The sequence below is a fragment of the Herpailurus yagouaroundi genome, unplaced genomic scaffold, assembly GCF_014898765.1.
Source record: "Herpailurus yagouaroundi ecotype Mexico unplaced genomic scaffold, PumYag 187, whole genome shotgun sequence".
Lineage (NCBI taxonomy): Eukaryota > Metazoa > Chordata > Mammalia > Carnivora > Felidae > Herpailurus > Herpailurus yagouaroundi.
In genome coordinates this window covers 5,271,923-5,290,483 of record NW_024412418.1, presented here as the reverse complement: position 1 = coordinate 5,290,483, position 18,561 = coordinate 5,271,923, and the positions used below count along the sequence as shown (strand labels likewise).

Here is an 18,561-nt window from a genome sequence, read left to right as displayed (position 1 = left end):
CTTTGTTGACCCAAGGCAGTTAGCTTCTGAATCAACAGATAGCTCTGGGAGAGGCTTGGGCATCTGCGGATTTACCAAGAGTCAAAGAGGATTGAAGGCAGTCAGAAGTAACATAACATGGAGCAAAAGCAAGGCATTCAGAGTTCAGCCCACCGATCTTCCCAAGCTGTCACTTCTTTTCTTCTCTTTGCAGATTCAGCCCTTGTCCTCAACTGCACCTTACTTTCAGCCAGTAGTATTACGATGAATAGCAGTGTGACTGAATTCATTCTCCTTGGGTTGACTCGGGATGCAGGAAAGCAGAAGGCAGTATTTGGTGTCTTCTTGATTCTTTACCTTGCGACACTGTCGGGGAATTTTCTCATTGTAGTGACTATTAAAACAAGCAGGACCCTTGCGAGTCCCATGTACTTCTTCCTATTCTATCTGTCTTTTGCTGACGCCTGCTTCTCTACAACCACAGCCCCCAGATTGATTGTGGATGCCCTTGCTCAGAAGAAGACCATTTCCTACAATGAGTGCATGACTCAGGTCTTTGCAGCCCATTTCTTTGGGTGCATGGAAATCTTGGTGCTCATCCTCATGGCTTTTGATCGCTATGTAGCTATTTGTAAGCCCTTGCGATACACTACCATCATGAGCCGGCACGTGTGCAGTGTTTTGGTGATTCTAGCCTGGGTGGGATCTTGTATCCACTCTTCGGCACAAATTTTCCTGGCTTTGAGATTGCCTTTCTGTGGCCCCAACGTGATTGACCACTATTTCTGTGACTTGCAGCCCTTGTTGAAACTTGCCTGCATGGACACTTATGTGACAAATTTGCTAGTTGTTTCCAACAGTGGGGCCATATGCACGGTGAGTTTCATAATCCTGCTTACCTCCTATGTTGTCATCTTGTACTCTCTGCGTAACCACAGTACTGAAGGAAGGCGAAAAGCCCTTTCCACCTGCACCTCCCACTTTATTGTGGTTGTCTTATTTTTTGGTCCATGCATATTCATATACACACGCCCACCAACCACATTTCCAATAGACAAGACAGTGGCTGTGTTTTATACAATTGGGACCCCCTTGCTGAACCCTCTGATGTATACACTGAGGTATATGGAAGTGAAAAAAGCCATGAAGAAATTATGGTGTAGCAAAGTATGACTTCTCTTGATACAGGATATTTAGGGATTCTAATGTATATTTCCTTTTTTTTCCTAATGTATATTTCCTTAAGAGATTGGTTTTCCTTCATGGACAGGAAAGATGAAATATTCTCATTGGGGGAAAATCCATTAAGGAATTTTAATATCACTAATATTTTATATATTTAATTGAATTATCATAAATAAGTACGAGTGAATATACATCCTTAATTCTGAGAGGACTGCATTAGAATAGGATAACTTAAAGTCTGTAACCATTTTGAACCACCTTGCTGGCCCTTAGTTGAATTCTATTCACCTATGGCCATATTTACATGATAATTTCACCTCCTGTGCAATTTGTCTTCAGAAAGAAATGCACTGACTAGTGACAGAAAGATTGTGTAGTGTGTCTATGTGTGTGCACACACTAATTCTTTACAGATTTTATTCTCGTCCTTAAGAACTTGGACATAGAGCTAATCCATATGGAACTGGAACTTAGAAATGAAGGTAGTGGTCTTGACTACCTGGGACTTAGCGATGATGTTCTGAGAAATTCTGTGGTGGAATCTGTGCCTGAGCCTGACTCACTGGGGCATCTACATGGATGGACCCTCAAACTCCCAGAAAAGCTGGAAACCTCAGTGAAAACCTGGACTGTCACTGGAAAAAACTCTCAACGTTTGGTGAATGGTGGGAGAAGGAGAGTTTTACACTTGGCAGTGATGGGCGGTATCTGCCAGTCAGCTGCTTTATTGGCAGGGTCCTTCCCCTTCATGTTCACAGAGAAGGGGCAATGTGGGTGTTTGGCAGCAGGAATATGCAGAAGGATGAGGGGTAGAAAGAGGGCTGGAGAACTATGTACACTGTAGAGACAGAAAAGGTGAATGGAAAGTGGTAAGGTTAAGAAAATATGTTTATTAGTGCTCAACAAGCTGTGGGAATTCTCTTCTCATGCTTAGATCATAGAGATCCCAGATTCCCTTAGATTTTAGATAAGGTCTCAGTTGGGAGGGGTGGGAGAAGTGGTCAGGGGACAGAAAGGTCTTACTTGACCTGGTACCTTAACAAACTGGCTCACTGTCTTTGCTTCTGAAAAATCTTGAAATCCTTTTATTTGCCTTCCTTTTGGGGGCTTTTTGTAGGCTGTCTAATTTTAGTATCCTTGATGTGGGAAAAAGGTTTCTATTTCTTATGATAACTGATGACTCCTTGTTAGCCCTCAGAAAGCCAGTGGTTACCTTCCAAATTCTGTACCCTTCCCAATGAACTCTTTTCGGCTGGTCCCTAGAAGATCTCCTTACAGCTTCTCTGTGGCATCTATCTAGTTGTAGGATACTTCTGTTGACCATTTCCTTTGGTTTGGAAATAGGCATAAGGTGATTAAGACACACAGTTCACATCCATTGTGTCTACTCAACATTTCAATATTAACTCCTTGCTACATGAGAAAGGTTACATTATAAATAATTTCTGTGAACACTGGACCCCAAGATAATTTATTTTCATTTAGAAAGTGATTGTACATTACTCTGAAATGAGAAATATTTACTTCTTTTCACATAAAAGCTAAAACTTGAAGAATAAAAATTTGTATAATATAACCTTATCTGTAAATGAGAAAGACTTCAAGTGAACTGGGTGGAGATTGACCTTGGGAAGGAGTAATGAGGAAAGGCGAAAGGGAGTCACTCCAAGTATAGGAACAAGAGAAAGGAAAGGAAGACAGAAAATAAGTCTTTTCATTGGTCAGAAGGAAAAATGACTTCATCAAAGTTTCAAGATGCCTCTTATAAAATCCTTCTGTGATTTCAGTGACGAGGAGAGATGTGTCTGTTCTCTCCTCTCTACATTTAGGTTGGAATCCTTCTGTGCAAACAAAAAGACCTCAGCATCCGGGACAGAATCATCATTAGGGTTCAACAGACAATGGGCATAGTTAGTATTGAGGTAATTATAGCATCAGCCACTTCAAATAGCTGGACAACTGAGGAGGGTCTGTAGGAATCTAACAAGTGATAGGTAGTTACAGAGTTCTGTAGGGTATCATAGAGATCTGTCACCCTCGTTCTTTCTTCACCCCATGAATCAGAAGGGGTGGATCAGGTTAGAAGCTAGAATGATAGGGTTTGAACAGTAAAACACAGTTAAGGAATAATGGCAGTGTCTTAGGTCCCCTGAGCTTCTAAGCTGACCTGCAGTACCTAAAAAATTAAAATAAAAATTTCCAGAAGAAAGACAGGATTTTTTTAGTGGGAATTCCAGCAAAAGTGCTGAGATTGCATATTCTATGGGTCAGACACCTCTCCCTGAAACAATCACTGTGGTAAAACAACAAAAAGTTCTCTGTGTTCAGATCCAGGTGGATGGGTGGCTCTATGATCTTCTCTGGGACCTCTCAGGTGTTTGGGTTCGATTAGCTATAGTCTGATCCGATATGATCTTGAATGGGACGGTGGTGCTCTTTCCCTGGTGGCCTGTCGTCCAGCATGCTAATCCGGGGTGTTCTCATGGCAGAAGTGTCTCAGAGAGCAAATGAAAGTGCACAAACCTCTTGAGGCAGAGGCTCAGAACGGGCGTTCTGTCGGGGTGTCTACCACGTTCTATCGGCCAAAGTGAGTCACAAGGACTTCCCAGACTCAGAAAGGGAAGGTCTGCAAAGTTACAAGGAAACCAGTGTACATACAGGGAGGCTAATAACTGTGGGCACAGTGTAATAAATCTGGCCCAAATGCTTACAACATGCCAGGGAGTTTTCAACGTGTTTTGTAGAATTTAATTGATTTCATCCTTAGCAGTGCCTATACTATACTCTAGGTCTTTGTTCATGCTGGTCCCATTACCTGGAATGTCCTTTACTTTGGCTAACTTGGAAACACCTTACTCGTGTTTTCAGACTCAACTTCAACGTCATCTCTTCTAGGAAGCTTTTTGTTGGCCCAAATGGCTCAGCCAAAGGCTCTTTATTTACACTCCCTTAGTACTTGGGTAAATTACTTCTCAACATATTCATCACATTATGTTGAATTTAATTAATTTGTGTACCTTTCCATGGCTTTTACATTTCCTATCTCCAGGGAATTGGCATAGAGGAATTTAGAAGCGTGGGATTAAACTGGGCTTTAAACTAGGCTTAGAAATTTATCTGGAACAATTCACCTGATCTCTTTGTATCTCAGGTAGCTCATCTGCCAAATGGGAGCACAACGGTAGTGAATGTATAGATTTGTGGCAAAGATGAGATGAGTTAACATTGATAAAGTGCTTAGGGAAGTGCCCGCGATATGATAAATGCACAATACCCTTCATTATTATTGCTTATATTTGCATGATCACAATACACATAATCAGTAATGTTTCAATAAACTGAAATATTTTTAAAACTCTTCAAGGAACTTAAAAAGCAGATGTCGTCTTTCCGAAACAATCAAGATGATGTTCTGAAAAATATTGCTTAGAGAAATTAGTTGAAAGGGTTCAAACATGGGACTGAGCAGGGTATCTATTTAGTGCTTCACTGACAAGTTACACCAGGGAGAGTTAAGTCACTCACAGGAAAAGTTTCCTTTCTTCTCTCATTTCCCAGCTTCCTTTCAGTTGGGCGCAAGTGATTTTATCTGCCTGGCCCCTGTGGATTACTACAGCTTTGTGATATATTTGCTCTTGGTTCTTCTCCCCCTTCCCCCCTCCCCGTCCCCCCAAATCTTTGACCACTCTCACATATATATTCAACCGCATGGAGTTTAGAATCAGTTTGTCAGTTTCCATGAATATCATCTCCAGAGATTTTGATTAGGAGCTCCCTCAATGTGTCAGTTAATTGGGAAAAGTTAACAACTTTCAAATGTGAGTTTCTCCTATCATGAATCCTAGAACTCACCTTACTCAGTTGTCATATGTCTTTTTGCGAAGACGTTTAGTCTGCTTTTTGTAATTTTTGTTACATCTCTTAGTTTGATGATGAAGACCATTTATTTTATTTTTTAAACTTGTTTATTATGCTTACATTTGGAAGTAATATTGTGCTTATTTTTGACCAAGATTTTTAATAAACACTATAATATGTCTGTTGATTGTGTTGGTTTTGCTAAGTAGATGAACACATCACCCAGCAATGAATTCTGTTGCTTCATTTTCGGTTCTGATTTTGCCTTATTTCCTTTTTACTGTTACTTCATTGGCTGACACAGAATTTCCAAAGTGACAGCCAATGGACTGGAATTCACCTGAAAGTTTGTAAATTTGTTTGATCCCAAATTGTTGTTTAGAATAAGACTTTACCAACCTTTAAAAAATTCAGCCATCAACATATTCAAATCATTAAAAGTTATATGAAATATGGATGCCTGGGGCGCCTGGGTGGCTCAGTCGGTTAAGCGTCCGACTTCGGCTCAGGTCATGATCTCGCGGTCCGTGAGTTCAAGTCCCGCGTGGGGCTCTGGGCTGACAGCTCGGAGCCTGGAGCCTGTTTCAGATTCTGTGTCTCCCTCTCTCTCTGACCCTCCCCCGTTCATGCTCTGTCTCTCCCTGTCTCAAAAATAAATAAACATTAAAAAAAAAAAAGAAATTTGGATGCCTGATTTGTCTTAAAAATCTGAGTATGAGGCAAATTTAGATATATGCTCCCCATAGGGTGACAACAGAGCAGAGCTTAGTCTGGGCAGACTCTAATAGGGGACATGATTTGCTCCCTCTCAGTAGGGAACAAATGTTTTACATTTCTTCTTAAACATCTTTGCACAATTTGACTTTACTCAATTTTTAAAATCTTCCTGGTGTCTGTAGGTATATGAGGTTGAGAACTTGGCATTAAGACTCTTAGTAAAATATATAATAATAGCAGTTATAGAAGATGGCCTTATTTCTGAATTTAATGGATTACTCTTCTAATTAACCGGGACATTTTCTTTAGGCTTCTGGAACACACCCTTTCATCAAGTTAAAGAGATTCATTTTCCTTTTAGTTGGTTGTGCTTTAATTATAATTCAGTTTAAAAATTGACATCTCAGAAATAGCCCCTTTTGCTTTTAACTTTATTATTAGAGTTATATAAATATAACTTTATTATTAGAATATGCTGGTACCAGAAATCAGTAAAGATTGTATCGGAAAGCAGAATAGGTAAAAAATTTCCAGACCTTATGTGCTAAAATGTATTTAATGAGAAATAGAGGCATGCTGTGACCTGAGAACTTATTTAATCATCTATAAAAAAGATGTGAACAAACTGGCAGGTAACCCTAAATTATAAGTTGGCACAGTCACAAAAAGCTCTCAACAATAGAGTAAGAAACATGAAACTAAAGCTAGCATCGCACTGTTTCTTTGATTGACGTTTATCAAGGTATCAAATCTCACACATCACAAAATATGAAGTCTTGGACCTCATTCCGAGGACGTTCCTAGTGTTTATATTATGCAACTCTAATAAAATAAAGATTAGCCTAAGCTTTTGCAAAGACCCAAGCCATCACATTGTTGTGGATTTTTCTTCTGTATGGATACATGGAAAAAAATGAAAAACTATAAAACTAGGAGGAGTACTTTACTGTGAAATAAAGATATTTCTAAATGTTTATTTATTTTGAGAGAGAGAGACAGAGAGAGCGCAAGCAGGGGAGGGGCAGAGGGAGAGAGAGAGAGAGAGAGAGAGAGAGAGAATTCCAAGCAGGCTCCACACTGCCATCATGGAGCTGGAGGTGGGACTCAAACCCACGAACCATGAGATCATGAGCTGAGCTGAAATCAAGAGTCAGATGCTTAACCAACTAAGCTACCCAGCGCCCCTACTATGAAGTATTTTTAAATGGTACTGTAAAATTCCTTCTACAATCAAAACTGAAAGAACAAATAGAAACTAGCTGCAAAAGCTTTTTACACTCTGCCTCCAATTTGCCTCCAACTCTCCTATAGCACAAAGGTTAAAGTCATTCAGCTTTCCTGGAGAATTTGTGGCTCGAGGTTATTTCTAAGAAACCAAAACAACATTCGTGCTCTTTGCGGTTATAGGGAGCGTCAGCTGTCTCCACACGACATAATCTGACCCCTGTGTACACTTCTCACCTTGCTTCTTGCCACTCTACGTGGACCACTATGTTCCTTGAAAATACCATGGTAGTCCTGTTTTAGAGTCTCCCTTTCTAGAATCTTCATCGCACTCATCCTCACGTGCCGTTTCCTTCTGATCATTGCTGTCATTTATTGGTGTTCTCATCATTAAAAGTATAAAGTTATTAAAAGTATTAATATATTTCATCACTTTTCCTCAACAATCAGCTGAAATGCTATGGGCTAATAGAATCCTTCTCTTCCTACCCAATATGAAGGACCCTCCACAAAAGAACCAGAGCCTTCCATTTCCACAGACTCTGTTCTAATGATCACTCCCTGCCTTTTGTTTGTTTGTTTTTAATTACTTATTGATTATCTCCTTGCTCCCCCCAACTATCTGAACTTGGCTGTTTGGGCAGGGGAGTGGGGAAAGCTCTTCCATTCTATAATCATTCAACAGACATTTATTGAAAACCTAACAGATGCCGGGCATAAATAAAACAAAAGTCCTTCCCACAAGATGTCCAGTACAGAGAAAGCTGGCAAGTAGCCAAAGTCAAATGACTTTTATGTAAAAGCAATTATACTGTTGATCATTTTTACTAAGAAAATAAGGAAGATGTCAGCGTAGGGATTACGGTAGGAGTGGAGGAATCTTTAACAGAGGTGTGAGGGGGGAGGCTCTATGAGGTGATAGTGCTTCATCTCTTAGTTTGAAGCTGTAAATTAGGGGCAAACAGCCACCTGAAGAGGAGGAGGGCTTGCTCTCAGAGAGAAGCAAAAACTTGAAGAGCTGTGGGGGCAGGTGAAAAAGTCCCACAACTGCTGACGGACAGTGAAGGAGGAGGTGAGGCGCTCCAGATGTGGACTTAGAGGCAGTAGAAAGATTAAGTGGAGAATTTTACCACAAGGCAGGATGCTTCTAAAGGCAATGGGAAGCCAAGGAGGGTCGAAATCAGTAGCAGATCATAATCCTTTAACAAATCCATGGTCCTTAAATCCTAAATCATAAGGAACTTTATATTGTTAAGAAATCCCTCTGGCCGCTAGTGGAGAATGGCCAGTTTATTTCTCACACGTGTCTGAAAGAATTCCTCTTTATGGGAGACATGATGCTCTTAGCATGACACGCACCTGCCAACAAAAGCCCCCCCTTTCCCCCACAGTTTCCCCATGGCATTTTTCACCTCTGCGTTCCTCAGGGTGTAGATCAGGGGGTTTAACATGGGCGTGATGATGGAATCAGACACGGCCATTGCCTTGTCTATGGGGTAAGTGGCCACAGGCCTCACGTACAGGAAAATGCAGGGCACGAAGAACAAGATGACCACAGTGAGGTGGGAGCCACAGGTCGACAGGGCTTTGCGCCGCCCCACAGAGCTGCAAGACTTCAGGGAGCAGAGGATGACCACGTAGGAGGCCACGAGGATAAGGAAGATGATCACACACATCACCCCACTGTTGAGGATGACTAAGAGACCCAGGGCGTGGGTGTCCATGCAGGCGAGTTTCAGCAATGGGAACAAATCACATATGAAGTGATCGATGACATTGGGACCACAGAAGGGTATTTGATACATGAAGAGAAGCTGTATTGCTGCGTGGATAAACCCCCCGACACAGGCGCCTCCCAGCAGCAGGCGGCACACCCGAGGGTTCATGATGCTCGGGTAGTGCAGGGGCTTACAGATGGCCACGTAGCGGTCATAGGCCATCACGACGAGAAGGATGACCCCCACACCACCAAAGAAATGCTCCGCAAAGAGCTGGGCCATGCAGCCTTCAAAGGAGATGGTAGTTCTCTCGGAGAAGGAGTCCACGATCATCTTGGGGGCAATGACAGAACAGTAGGTGGCGTCCATGAGGGACAAGGAAGTGAGAAAAAAATACATAGGTGATCTCAGGCTCTGACTTGTGATCACGGTTACCACCATGAGTAGGTTCCCCAAAACCGTGGACACGTACAGGATTAGAAACACAGCGAGAGCATTTTCCGCAGCTCTGGGTTCTCTGTGATGCCCAAAAGAATGAATTCAGTCACATTGTTTGGATTCTCCATTTATTGGGTGCTTATATGAGCTCCAGCTGGGAGCTGGAAAACCTAAAAATGCAACATATGATTTATAATTAGTGATTGTTGGCCTCATGTCTTTCCAGGACCTCAGGGACCTTATTATTTGTTTGTATTCATTTATTCACTATCCAAGCATTTGGACCTTAACAACATGCTAAATGAAGAGTTGAAAAGATAGATACTTCATTCATGCCAGCCTCTCCCATGACATTTCTCCTCTTTCTTTATTTAAATGGTTCTTCCATGTGATATAGTTTTCCTCTTCCTTTTCCTCCCTTTCTTCTTATTAATAGCCACATTTTTTGAGTGCTTATCTTACTCCAGGTACTAGAATAACCCTATGATGTTTGTTTGTTTGTTTGTTTGTTTTTTGTTTGTTTGTTTTTTGTGTTTTTTTTTTTTTTTTAAAGATGATGGAGCAGACCCTCAGAGTTTAGGAGACTTAGCCAAGGTTGCACAGCTCGTAAGTGGTGAAGGCAGAACACGGGCCATACTTTCTGACTCCAATATCAGTGCCCTCAAATACCAATATTGCTTCCTTAGTAATTATTCTGTGAGTTTATCATTTGCTAATCAGTGTGCTAATTACAGTGCGATATATTATCCTATTTTATCTTCAAAACAATCTGAAGTGGGTTATGCTTCCAATGCTCTTTTCCAGATGTGTGACAGTTCCATTGTAATTCTGTAATTTGCCCATCAGTATTAAATGCTCAAAATATACCTAAAAGTTGTGGTTGTATAATACCTGGGTAATATACCTAAATTGAGTAAGATTATACACAGTGATAGTTGATGGGGGGTGGGAGGCAGAGGGGGGTGGGTGATGGGTATTGAGGAGGGCACCTTTTGGGATGAGCACTGGGTGTTGTATGGAAGCCAATTTGACAATAAATTTCATATTAAAAAAAATAAACAGTGATGGTCCAGCAGATCCAGGTCACAACAGACTGACTCAATCCTGAACCAGCCCTAAGTCATTCCTTTTGGTTTCCTCTGTTCCCAAAATGGAGCAAAGTTTCCCGGGAACATAAATGGCAAAAATTAGGCAATTCTGCTCTCCTTTTAGAGAAATGTAACACATCTTGGGAAGTTAAATCTCTTACAAGAGGTAAATCTCTTACTGGAATTTTGATTGCACAGCTCAAGTTGCTAACTTCTATGTTTCACTACTTCTTAAGAGAACAGATGATACGGTGTTTCAAGAAAGTTACTGTTGCAACCCGGAAGAAAAGCTGCAGTGAAGACGTGCCTTGTATACTACTGGGAACTACTTTTTAAAAAAATTCCTTTACTTTGAGAAAGAAAGAAAGAGAGAGAGAATGGGCATGAGAGGAGGAGAGGCAGAGAGAGAGAGAGAGACGGGGAGAGAGAGAGAGAGAGAAGAGAGAGAGAGAATCCCAAGCAGGCTCCACACGGGGCTAGATCCCACAATGGTGAGATAATGACCTGAAGCGAAATTCAGAGTTGGACGTTTAACCCACTGAGCCATCCAGGCGCCCCACTCCTGGGAATTTTTAAGCAGAGGATGGCTGCTATACCTTAGGAATTTTCTAGAGTATAGCTTTAACTGATGCGTGGAGTATACCACTGTGTGAACGCTGAGAAGTTCCTCACACAGTTCGGCAACCCCACCCGACCCCACCCCACCCCATGCACAAAATGCAGAGCGCCCACAGGTGACCGTGGCAGTGCCATTTATTCACATTGCTTAACCTCCTCCTCTCCCTCCTGACCCAGGAACTGAGATCTTTCTTGTAAGGATGCTTGTGAATTACAAGGAACACTGACTCCAGAGTCAGGGAATGAGACGTGAGTTTTACTCCATGTTGTGTCACTAATGTGGTCTGCCATTTGGGCATGTTTCTGGCATCTCCCAGCCTCAGTGTCCTCACTTGCAATATAAGGATGGATCACTAGATGAGTAACAACAAAGGACTCTGTTGCCTTCTCACAAAAGCGCTCATCTCTTAATTGATTGTATTGATTGTTTAAGCCCCTGGGTACGTTTTCTTAGAGAGGCGATTCATTTCCTGTTAAAAAAAAATTGAGGGGCACCTGGGTGGTTCAGTTGATTGTCAGCCTCTTGATTTCAGCTCAGGTCATGGTCTCGGGGTTCATGAGTTCGAGTCCCATGTCTGGCTCTGTGCTGGTAGCAGAACCTGCCTGAGGTTCTGAGAGAGAATCTGCCTCTCTCTCTCTCTCTCTCCCCGCCCCCCCTCTCTCTCTCTATATATCTCCCTCTCTCAAAATAAATAAATAAACTCTAAAAAATTGGAAAGCCACCACTGTAAGTAATATCTAATGTTCCATTTGTCTTATGGCTTGGGGCTTGAGTGACTTCATATCCATACAGTATAGAATTGAATTTTTCTTTGTAACATTCAGCCCAACACCAGCACCTTCCCCCTTAACTTATTCAGCTTCATTTCTCCGTTCTCCTTATTTTGTTTATTCCACTGTCATCCCATCCACTTCCTGCCAGACTCCTAGCATTTCTTTCCACAGCTGCCTTTCTGTTTGCAGGGAATGTCACTGGATCCAGACCCAGCAGACCTGCCACAAAGTCACAGCCAGGCCACTTACTGGCTTAGTGATCTCAGCCTCTGTAAGCCTCAGTTTCTGCAGTAGCACAATTACTAAAACAGAAAGACATACATAACTCACAGAATAATGGACATAAAATCACAGGATGAGAGAGGGGCCAGAGAGAAAGACCTCAGAGGGAAGGAGAAAGGGAAAGAGAGGGAGGGAGAGAGAGGAGAGAGGAGGAAGCTGAATTGGAAAAAAGCCATCAGAGAATCTCTTAGTAATTCTTTCCAGAATGCCTATGAGCAGTTTTTAGAAAACTACACATTTTATTTTCCAGTTTTCATTTCTAAATAAACATTCATTCATTTAATGTTGAAAAATTTTCTCAAAAGGAAACCAAAGTAGATCAAGCAAAATAACTTAATCTGATTCAGGTGTGCACTCAAGTTCATAATCAGGGTTCCTTATTCAGAGAATAAGTATTGCTTACCGATAAAGCAAACAAACAGGTATCGAGTGCGAATTACTGACATACTTTAAGAGTAACAGACATGTATGTACGTATTCGATGTAATTAATTCAATTAATGTTATATTCGAAAATAATTTCTAAGCTATAATTCTATGCAATAACTGAAACCGACATATGAAATGCTTACACCAAATAATGGAGATGATTCTTAGAGCTTAGATTTTACAGTTGGTCAACAATGGAAAGTGGCATAACTAAAGATTCTAAGGTCACTTAACCTAAGATCTTACCAAACTCAGGATTCTGTCACATGAAGTAAGTTCAGAGAGTCCAAGAACCAGGTGCAATTTTTCTAACTTGGTTTTTCTAACCGTGGAGGCAAAATCTCTAGGACCTAAACAAGGGAAAAGCCATCCACTTATTACATCTTGGCCAAATTTGTAGAACTGGGATTTGTATTGCTTTCAAAGAGAGAGTTAAACAGGAGACTTAAGTAGTTATGATCTTAAGGAGGAAATAACCTTTCTCCAAGGGATTACCAAGGGATTTCATTCTCTCCGATTAAGGACAACTGCTAAAAGATATCCAAGTACAGTGCTTACCAAATCATTCAGGTTTCTTTTTGAACCCTAGTTGATTGTATTCTTAGGTCAACGTAGACAGGGGTCTTGTTCACCTTCTTAGAAGATACATTATGACATTAATGCTCTCCTTTTGGCAGAGAGGATCTGTTTGGGCAGCTGTGACATACCACAGACCACATCATTCTAGTTTCATCCCCTGAGGCCGATTCTCCACTGATGAAGGTGCTAACCCCCGAGCCAGTGAATTCTCATCCATCTGCTATAACAATGTGGTATTCCCAGGGGACAGGATCATTGCTGGGGTCAGACCGAGCTGCTCCACAGCAGAAGTCGAGGTCAGTCTCAACAATTGAGTCACTTGTTCCTGCACTGTGACCCGTAGGGTAGTTATAGGGGAGGCACATGTGTTAGCATCCAACAGAGCCATGGGTTTCGTAACAGGCATTTTTCCCCTCCCTTTGGAATAATCTTTGTAAATCTTTTTAAAAATTTTTTTTCAACGTTTTATTTTATTTTTGGGACAGAGAGAGACAGAGCATGAACGGGGGAGGGGCAGAGAGAGAGGGAGACCCAGAATCGGAAACAGGCTCCAGGCTCTGAGCCATCAGCCCAGAGCGTGACGCGGGGCTCGAACTCACGGACCGCGAGATCGTGACCTGGCTGAAGTCGGACGCTTAACCGACTGCGCCACCCAAGCGCCCCTATTATTAATTATTTTAAGTGGACTTCACGTTCAGCACAGAACTTAGCATGGGGCTTGAATTCACCACCCTGAGATCAAGACCTGAGCTGATGTCAAGAGTCAGATGCTTAAATAACTGAGTCACCCAGGTGCCCAGGAATATTTTATTCTTTTTTTTAATGGTTATTTACTTACTTTGAGAGAAAGAGAGAGAAAGCACATGCAAGCTGGGGAGGGGCAGAGAGAGAGAGAGAGAGAGAGAGAGGGAGGGAGAAAGAAAGGGAGAGAGAGAATCCCAAGCTGGTTCCAAGTTGTCAGAGCAGAGCCTGATGTGGGGCTTGATCTCACAAACCCTGAGACCATGACCTGAGCTGAAATCAAGTGTCAGATGCTAAACCAACTGAGCCACCCAGGTGCCCATGTATTAGTTTATCCTTACTCCAGTTTCTGCTGCCTCTAATTTGCAGCAACAATTGCAACTTTTGTCTTTTTTTAGTAGTTATGTAGTATTGCATGTAATATATTACAGGAATAAGACTTTTTCGAGGCAAATATAATTGCCCAAAATGGAATAAACAAAGTGATCCTTAATACCCAGATTCCCAGCAGTGGGGATGTCACTTTCTAGCAATAACAGATCTTCAGCAGATTCAAAGGGTAAGAGGGGGTTGAGAGACGCATGACGCTTTTGAGAAAGGTATTTTGAGAACTGAACATAAAAGATAACATTCAGAGAATCTTTACACGTTACTCTGTCATGTATGTATTTTACATTTTCATGGAGGGACATTACTGCTGAAAGTTACAGGTGATGAAGTGTGACAATTTTGTCACGATTTTCCAAACAGTAAGTCAAATTATTTTTTAATGACCAAAGGTATAATTGAAGTTGAATTAACAAAAATTACCTACGGGAACTTATGCCGCAAGTAATGCTATAGTATGGTACACGGAATATTAGATTGAAGTTTAAACATATGAATTGCAATACTTCATGTGCTACTGATCAGCCGTAGGTCCTTGGGCGTAAAGCAATTAGTAATCTTCTCTAAGTCTTATTTGCTCATCTGTTGCTAAGAGCTGAAAGGGATGGTCTCTGAAGTCTCACCTTCCAAATCCCTCAGGAGTATAAGCGATGTGAAGAACCCAGTTTCCATGGAGACACCAAGATGTAGGGAGTATGCAAAACGTGGCTTTTAGCATTCCACCATATCTTCTAAAGTGTAGGTGGGTGGAAGAGAGGTCAAGGGAGCCCATGCAAGGTGCTAAATATAAGCTTAAAATATGCTCTATAGCTGGTCACAAGAAAAAAATCAATTTGCTTTCTAGGTAGGAAGATCTTTAAAGGCTTTATTAATGTGGTAAAGGAAAGAAGAAACAGAATGGGAATTCCTTGGTAACTGGAATGACGTCCATCCAGGAATAGAGTGACCATTTTAACTGATACTCAATTTTCCAAATTTATTAAGTAACAGAAATTTTAATATGTTTTAAAATGTTCACATGGTTTATCCTAATTTATACATAATGAGATGTTTTGAAGAGATGTCTGAAGTTCTGTGTCTTGGTGACATGTTGAAATCTAGTCTAGATCTGTTCAATTCTAGTTCAATTTGTTTTCACTACATGTGACCAAGATCTGAATCTACCGAGGTTTTTTATATTTTATTTCTAGGGGCGCCTGAGTGGCTCAGTTGGTTAAGCGATCCACTTCGGCTCAGGTCACGATCTCGCGGTTTGTGAGTTCGAGCCCCGTGTGCTCTGTGCTGACAGCTCAGAGCCTGGAGCCTGCTTCAGATTCTGTGTCTCCCTCTCTGCCCCTCCCCTGCTCACGTTCTGTCTCTGTCTCTCAATAACAAATAAACATTAAAAAAAAGTCTTATATTTTGGTTCTACACATGTTAGAAATCTATTCTTTCCAAAAATATTTATGGAGGAACTACTATGTGCCAGATCTATTTTAGGTGCTCGAGATAAAACAGTGAACAGAACAAAGATTCCTGACCTCATGCACTTAGATTCTAGTGAGGGAAAGAGAAAAATCAACAATAAACACACGAGTAGGTGGTTTGTTTCGTTACAAGTTTACATGTACTGTGGAAAAATACGAAGGGGAGGATGGTAAGGATCATCAGGGCTGGGGGGGGGGGGCAGCCTGCAATGGTGCTGTGTTGTGTAGTATTGTATTTTATAGTATTTATTTTTACTGAAGTATAATTGGCATACAATATCCTAGTGGTTTCAGGTGCATGTTATAGTGATTTGATATTTTTATACATTATGAAAATGATCCTCATGGTAAGTGTAGTTTCATTCTATCACCCTACAAAGTTATTACAACATTACCGACTCTATTTCCTGTGCTGTACATTATATCTCCATGGCTTACAGTCTGCAACTTTAATAGATGGTCAGAGTAATCTTCAAGGAGGACATCCTGTTTGAATAAATACTGGAAGAGAGTGAGGGTATATACTGAAGAAATAGGTTGGAACATTTGAGGCCAGTGAGATTGGAGCCCAGAAAGTACCAGATGAGGTCAGACGGGGAGCGGTGGGTTCGGATCATATAGGTCACATTAAGTGACTTTAGTGGGTTTTTTTTTTTTAACGTTTATTTATGTATTTTGAGAGGGGACGGGGACACAGAGAAAGAGGGAGACAGAGAATCCCAAGCAGGTTCCACACTGTCAGCACAGAGCCCAATGTGGGCTTGATCCCAGGAACCGTGGGCTCATGACCTGAGCAGAAATCAAGTCATACCCTCCACCAACCGAGCCAGCCAGGTGTCCCAAATGACTTTGTTTTTTACGAGAGTGACGAAGAGCACTGCTGGAGAGGTTTAATCAGAGGAGAGACAAGACCTGACTCTCGGGTGACATGGTCACTTTAGCTGCTTAGATAGGATGTGACTGGGGTTACATGAAGGTAAGACAGTAACGACAGAAGCAGGGGTATCCCTGTGGATTTTGGTGACCTCGGTTGGGAATCCACATGACTATAACTCATTCTTAATAGTGAAGATGGTGAGAAACATCAGGTCCTGCATATGTTTTGAAGGTAGAACTAACAGAATTCTGTGTCAGATTGGAATGCGCAGTGTGAAGAGAGAAGCAAAGAGTGACTTAAAGATCTTGACCTGAGAAATTGCTAGGATGGACTTGCCAAGCACTGAGAAGACAAAGCGCTGAGAGAGGAGCGTGGTGGTGGGGGGTGGGGGGGTGCGATGTGTGGCAGTGGAGCCAGGGGTTCATCCTTGCGACATTCTGAATTTGAGATTTTATTAGACAACGGAGGAGAGATTTGGCCAGGCGGTTAGGCATACAAGTGTGGCACTAGGGAGCACTGTCTGGGACGCAGATATAAACTTGTGAGTGTCAGGCAGTTAGATAACGTTTGAAGCTAAGGGATTGGATGCATTTACTGAAGCTGTGTATTGACGGAGGAAAAGGGGACCTGGGACCCACAACCTTAGGAGTCAGAGAGAAAAGGCAGAATCAACAGGAGAAGGAAGAGAGGGACCAGTAATGTAGAAGGAAAATTGAGAAGCCAAGGTAAATAGGAAGCCAGTGGACAAAGTATATCAAGGAAATAAAAATGGTAACCATCTCTAATACTGTAGGTAGATCTAGTAAATCGATGGCTGAGAGCTGGCCACTGGATGCAGCACTGTGGAGGTCATTTGCAACATCGACAGGAAGTGGGGTAAGGTGGAGTGCTGGGGCACCTGCCCGGTATTGGACTGAAAGGGACCAGACACAGAAAGTACCAAACTCTCCCAACATATGTTATGAGGAAGGCAGAGAAGTTAATGCAGAAAGCAGCTGGTGAGGAATAAGCTTGAGAGAAGGGGCTTTTTAGGATAGAGGAAAGGATGGGATGGTTCCATGATGATGGGAATGATCCAGCAGAGATCAAAAAAGATGGGGAATTATCAGACTGCTGCTCTGGTGTAGACAGGAGCAACACAAGTGGAGGCACTGGCTTTAGATGGTACAACAGATGCTTAATAGGGAGCAGAATTCCAATGTATCAGGCAGGGGAGCTGGTTACGTGGGTACAGATGCGGAGGTGAGGAGATGGGGTGATGTGTGCGTACAAATTCTTTTCTGATCGTTTCATAGTTTCTGAATGAATTAGAAAATAAAATCGTCAGTTGAGACTGGGAAAAAAAGAAGTTATCAGGGGTTTACAAATAGAAGGGAATTGCGGCACCTGGGTGGCTCAGCCAGTTTAGTGACCAGCTCTTGATTTAGTCTTAGGTCACGATCTCAGGGTCTTGGGATCAAGCCCTGCTTCGTGCTCTGTGCTGAGAAACAAACCCGCTTGAGATTCTCTATTTCCCTCTCTCCCCTTTTCCCCTGCTTTCTCTCTCTCTGTGTCTCTCTAAAATATATTTAAACAATGTAAAGTACGAGAGAAGATAAACAATCCTTTAGGACACACCGTTATCCACCAATAGTGCTACCAGTGAAAGGACAGTCCCTTTAGGACAACAGAGAATAAATGGACTGTGGACCTGTGGTGTGTTACCCCAGCAGCATCAATGGCTCACTTGAGATCCAAGTGGTGAATGTAGGGTGAAATCGGCTAGTGTGGTCCCTCCATACCACTCACAGGATGAAGTACAACGTGGTTAAAACTTCACACAATCCACGAACATTTTCTGGACCCGCAAAGATACAAAATCCTCCAGTCCTAGGTGAAACCTGGAGCTGGAACTTGCACCGCCACCTCACTCGACCGCCACCTTGTGGCAAGATTGCAGAAGAGCCAAATCAACCCAAGGGTTGTAGAAGCTGTTAGAGAAATCACCATTGACCAGGTTGCCTTCATCTGAACAGGAGGAGGATGGGCGGCTTTGTCCTTTACCTGTCTAGGAAATCATCCTGGAAATTGGTTTTTAACAAAGCTATATCATAACTTTGGCTTAGCTCATCTGTCCACAGCTGTGACAAATCCCCCAATTAAAAATGTATCGTTAATTCTTTTCAGTGTAAGCGTTTCCTTCTTCCTCGAGGTTTAGAATCT

General features: G+C 42.0%; 2 protein-coding genes across 2 annotated transcripts; one reads left to right on the top strand and one right to left on the bottom strand.

Moving 5' to 3' along the window:
• The first annotated feature begins 240 nt into the window (after positions 1–240).
• Positions 241–1,152, top strand: LOC121043850 (olfactory receptor 4C11-like). Its single transcript, XM_040495849.1, has one exon. It carries the CDS (start codon positions 244–246, stop codon positions 1,150–1,152), a length of 909 nt encoding a protein of 302 aa, XP_040351783.1. The 5' UTR covers positions 241–243.
• A 660-nt stretch (positions 1,153–1,812) lies between these two features.
• LOC121043948 (olfactory receptor 4C6-like) lies at positions 1,813–9,247 on the bottom strand. Its single transcript, XM_040495921.1, is given in 3 exon segments — positions 1,813–2,002; positions 8,323–9,166; positions 9,169–9,247. Coding segments are annotated over 3 exon segments (1,113 nt in total).
• Between the last annotated feature and the right edge of the window lie 9,314 nt (positions 9,248–18,561).